This window comes from Pteropus vampyrus, unplaced genomic scaffold (assembly GCF_000151845.1).
Source record: "Pteropus vampyrus isolate Shadow unplaced genomic scaffold, Pvam_2.0 Scaffold615, whole genome shotgun sequence".
NCBI classification, from domain to species: domain Eukaryota; kingdom Metazoa; phylum Chordata; class Mammalia; order Chiroptera; family Pteropodidae; genus Pteropus; species Pteropus vampyrus.
In genome coordinates, this window is record NW_011889396.1 from 60748 (window position 1) to 66192 (window position 5445).

Here is a 5445-nt window from a genome sequence, read left to right on the forward strand (position 1 = left end):
GTCCTGCCAGGGAAATCATTCTAGAAGTTTGCACGGTCTCCTGCTTTTCACTCTGAGCCGGGTTTTGGGAAATCGCCTCCCACCACGGGTCACCTGGGCGTGCCGAGCAGCCCGACTGACCCTTAAGTATCTGGGGTCTCGGTCTGTCCAACCAATTTCTCAAACAATTAAGGTATTGGGAAGACTATACTGAGTTTCTGCCACTGGCTGTGCCTTTCGGTCAGCCCCACCCCCATTCTCGAAGCCATGACCCCGCTACCCAGACAGTGTCCGGTCTGGGCAACCGGGGTTCGCCTGCCTCGACTTCCCTGGGATTTTGCCTGGAGAAGTGGCTTCTCACGGTCCCTCCCCACACTGCTCGGTGACACCACGGCCGAGCCCCAGCTGAGTAGTGCCACACGGGCGCGGGTGAGAGGCTCCCGGCGCTGGCACCACGACTGGAGAAGAGGTTTTAAGGGCGACGCCGTGACGTTCTCAGACAGGGAGGCCAAATGCCAGTGAGCACCAGCCCCCGCGTCCCCAGAGCCTCCAATCTCACGTAATGTCGCTCGCTGAGCCCATCGGTCCTGGGCCCGTAAAAGTGCCGGGGTCGCCCCCGAGACCGAGGGCTGGGTGTCACATGACTCTGCAGCCCAAGGCTGGGTCTCACGTGACTCTGCACCCCAAAGCGACTGGCACTGGCCCCCTGCACAGTGGGTGTGTGACACACCTGCTCCCCAAGTTATAAAGAAAGGGCTCTTAATTAGAGCAGAGGCTAAGGGGGAGGAGGTGCCATGTAGGTTCGTGTTCTGACCGGATCTGGGCTTAAAAGCAGGAGAACCAGGAGGATGAAAAGGACTCCATGCTGACTCGGAAGGGGACAGCGGGGACACTGGAGGTGCCCCACGAGCTCCCCTGGGTGCAGGGCCAAAGCCAGGCAAAGATCAGAAGCACCGAACAGGGCATTGAGGCCCGGCCAGCTGGGGCTGAGGACAGGTGGCTGTCACCGCCGACCGCTCGGGGCTACCGCTTGTCCGAGAAGACCGCGTCTGCTCTGGTGACAACCGTGGGGACACAGCACCTGAGCTCGGTGTCGACACAGAAGGAGCGAAGGCAGAGAAAGCGTGACAGGAGCCCGGCCGCTGCCGCGTGACACGGGACGGGCCCCGCGGGGACACCGACTCCAGGTGGGACCGGCCTCAAACGTGGGGGCCTCGCGCGGGTGGCTGGGGTGCTGTCCCTGCGCCGCTTGCTGAAGCGAGTTACCTAAACGACCTGTGGTGGGAGCTTTTGTTCCGTTATGAGAGTCTCGACAGATTCGACTAACTATGAAGAAAGCCGGAATTAATAAAAGGGAGTTACAGGCCCGTGAAAAGCAAATTCGTCATCTCCACGTATATATATTACTTGGAAACTTTTAAAGAGACTATTTTCAACAAACTGCTTTAATAAAGAGATAGGCATTATTTGTCGCAGAATAACAATCGTTGAATGACGAGCGTAACATATTTGATGGTATTTAGAACAGCAGGTTCTCTTAAGCTCTTTAAACTGCCTCTGACGCATTGCTCACACTACTAATTTGTCTGGCAGATGTGTTTTCATGGTTAATATAGATTTAAATTCTCTCTCTGAATGCTCGTAACTTTCAGAGTAGCGGAGGCCACGCGGGCCGAGGCGTCAGTGTGCTGGCGTCACCGGGCTCGTGTGACAGAGTGAGAGACGGCCCCTCGCTACGTCCCCCGCAGACTGAGATGCACGTGGCTCCTTTTTGGAGCCAGTAATTCACTAAGGCCGAGCCCCAGTCCCTCGGTTGGGGGGGTGGGTCGGCCACGGGCCCCTCCAGCAGGGCGCGCAGCTTCGACTTCATCCGGTGGCGGGGAACGCGACAACTCTGTTTTCTGAGCAGCCACGCTGGCCGGGGCGGATGATGGGTCAGGAATCCACTTCGGGCCGTCTGTGAACTTGACTGGCGGAGGCTGAGCCCAGCAAGAAACACGGGGAGAACTGCCAGGCGGGGCGCGGGGGGCCCGGACCGCGCTCGCTCCTCAGAGCCCTGACGCGCAGTGAGACGGACGGCTTCTCGCCGCCTTCAAACTACTGTCCGCCCAGCATGAAGGCTTTCGCGAGTTCAGGCCTGTTCGCCCCCTTTTAGATGAACCCCACGTGTAGAAAGCTCCCCTCACGTTCAGCCAATTGGTCAAGGAACAGCCTTGACACCCACGTGTCCCTGAAAAATGCCGCAGAGACTAAGGGGTGATGACATGCCAGGACGAAGCCACAGACACCTGGGGGGCGGGCGGGATGGCGCGGCTTGACGCCTTTGTTGAAAACTCTCGCCTCCTTGGTCTCCGCCTCCTCTCGAGACGCCGTGCAAGGCCACTTACTGAACACAGGGGCCCGTCTGGTGGGGGCCCGACCTCCTGTCCACATGCCAAAGTGCTGGCCCCTAAAGCTTAAACGGCCACTTACTGTCCACTGGCGTGAGGTGGGACAACTGCCAGCTGCCCTAGAGAGGACGCCGGTAAATATTTCCAGTCACCAAACCCCCCAAACCAGCGAACTGCGCGTCGGATCAGCCCCAGCCTGACCTGGGACATGGGAGCCTTGCTGGTCGCAGTGCAGAAGAACCTCTGGAAGCCAAAGCGGCCCCTTCCCCGGGAGGCGTGTGAGCCCGTGTGAGCCCGGGAGCGCCAGCCCCTGTGCTGCCCCGTTTTGGAAATAGCTTTCTCCTCTCTGCCCAGAACGGCCTCCGTCCGGGAGTTATTTCGAGACCCACTTGTTTTTCCCTAATAAGGATAATTATCTCTGAAATATCAGAGTGATTCGTGGTCACAAGCAGCACACTCCCAGCAGCTCGGCGGCGGAGTCGGCCGTGCCCCCCTCCCCCCAATGCTCTGAGACTTGAAGCGCTCAGATGTCCTCGCTCTGAGTGGCACCCCTGACACCCAAACGAGCCATCGGTGACACTTCACTGATCAATGTCCCCAAGAGATAAATGACCATCCCAGTCACTGGATCAAGGAGCCCAGTCTGGTGTCCAGTGTACGGGGGCCGGGGACGCCCCACAACAGGGGACAGGAGTATCAATGATCAATGTCCCCAAGAGATAAATGACCATCCCAGTCACTGGATCAAGGAGCCCAGTCTGGTGTCCAGTGTACGGGGGCCAGGGATGCCCCACAACAGGGGACAGGAGGAGCTGCCTTCGGTCACTGTGCCTTCACCAGCCACCAAGGTCCCAACAAGACGTTCTAAGCTACATGCATGTAGTGTGCAAAAACCACATGCAGCTTTATTTAGAAATAACGCAGTGTTATATTATCCAAAAAATAAAAATAAATAAGACTCTTGGACCCTTAGAGACAAAGGATGTGTCGTTCAGACATTTATGTGACGAGATCAAGACAACCTAAGAACAGCAAATGTCTGTTGAGGGCTTTCCAGGCCCCAAACACACGCTCAGCTCATTATCCCCAGTATTCAGATGAAATGCTGTCCACTGGCGTTAAAACCTGACTCTAAGGCAAGAGATCTCACTGGATAACGGGGGGCCAAGAGATCTCACCGGGAAGCATGCCAGCCAGCTGCGAATCGAGCTCCTTCTAAGGGCGAGACACCCCATACACAAAAGGCGCCAAGCTAGGAATCTGCATCTTCACGACCTGCCTTTTCCACGCTCCCTCCCCCCTTTCTCTCCCCGTCTCTCTCTCCCTGTCTGCATCTCCCCCCACCATGATGCAGAAAGCAGCCTGACTCATGAATCATGTAGCGGAACACGGCGTGATGAAAACAACTCCACCAACAGATTCCGTGAATCTGCCTCGAAAAAGAACACTGTGGACACGGCGCTGGGACACAGCGGAGGCCCCGAGCTGGCTCAGAAAGTGCAGGGCGGCCCCTGGGCCGTCTCCGCCCGGCAGGAGGCTGGTCGCCGTCCCCAGACCCTCACTGCCAGCTCCGCGTCCTCTGCGTCACATTCTCAGTCCGAACGCTGTCGCGTGGCTGTGGGAAAACGCGAACGAATGGCTGACGTGCCGCTCTGTGGACAGTCCGCCTCCTCCGTCCTTTACGCCCGGAGCTCAGAGCCTCCTGATCCATGACAGGATGGATGAGGACCACAGAGCCGTTCTGAACGGGCATTTTCCCAGACCCCGTACAAGACCCGGAGCAAACGCGCACCCTGCACTAAGGACACCGCACGGCGATTTTCATGGTCTGAGGCTTTGGCCGAACGTACAAAATCTGGAGACATTGAAAGGGAAAGAAGAGGATCGAAATGAAAGAAACCGGTGAGGGGCTCTGACGCGCCTCCCGATGCCGCCAGACCCGCCACACGAGGTGGACAGCGCTCTCCACACCCCTTGACCTCGCCAGAGGACCGGGCAGCGGAACCGCCCGCGGGTGCGTCCGCGCACTGCCCGGGCCTTTCATCTAGGGCGGTGCCCGGAGGCCTTGGTCTCAGCCGCCCGAGTGGCCCAGTGACCATGCCTGGCGCGTCACCAACGCTCCGGGGAAGGGCGTGCATGGCCTGCTGAGTATGTTTCTAATAATCCTAAGGGCAAACCCACCGCCTCTGCACCGTGACGTAGACCTTTGCTACGGAACTCGCTGGATACGAAGATGGAACTCGTGTTTTCGAAACCTAAACTGCAGCTTCTCGCCCAGAAATTCGGAAGGAATGTCGGGAACCGACGTTTGAGCGCCTGCTTTGCTTCGAGCCGGATCAAGGGCGCTTCGGTGGGAGGCTACCTGGCAGTGTCCCAAGTCGGGGACACCACGTGTCCTCTGAGGTGCTGGCCTTAGACGCGCCTCCTGCAACCCTGCGGCACGCGTGGAACCCGGGCACGGCCCCTCCATGGGCGCCCCCTTGGGCCCCTGGCAGCGCCTGACCGCTGACCGCCGACCCCGGGGAGGGGCCGGAGCCCGCCTTCGCTCTCCCTGCCGCTCCGAGGACGCTGCCCAGACACACGGCAGCGGAGCTCGGAAACGCCCGCCCCTCCCAAACCCGCAGGAGCACACGGCGCTCCCCGCCCCGGCCCCCGCCACCTACCTGGGAGCTGGCGGCCCTTGTACAGGTCCCGCGCCTTGATCGGGTGCGCCCTGGCGGTGTGGTCGCACTTCGGCTGCTCGTACCTACGAGGAGGGAAGGAGAGCCACGGGGTCAAGACTCCGAGGGGTGCGCTCCCCCATCACCCGCTGGCTCACACAGCGGGCACGGGGACAAGACGCGGCGGCGGGCTCAGGCTGCTCAGCGGGTATCCCGCCTCTGCACGGTGACCGGGACACCCGGGCACGCTCACCGCGGGCTCAGGCTGAAGGTCACGCCTTGGGCTTGGTCCCTCCCCGCCTTGGAGCTGCCACTGCCACAGCTCACTCCAGATCCCGAGAAAGTGGCATTTACGCAACAGCAGGCATTTCGCTAGCAACGCAGAGAACTTGCCGCCACCCAGTCACGGGAGGAGC

The 5445-nt window shown here is 59.8% G+C and overlaps 1 protein-coding gene across 1 annotated transcript in view; it reads right to left on the minus strand.

Annotated features, from left to right (window-relative positions):
- The window catches only part of LOC105308686 (SPARC-related modular calcium-binding protein 2), a 117921-nt gene that overhangs the window by 16316 nt on the left and 96160 nt on the right, over positions 1-5445 (minus strand). Inside the window, exon 10 of the mRNA XM_011384672.2 lies at positions 5033-5115. Coding sequence (XP_011382974.1) covers positions 5033-5115 — 83 coding nt within the window. The remainder of the gene's footprint in view (positions 1-5032; positions 5116-5445) is intronic.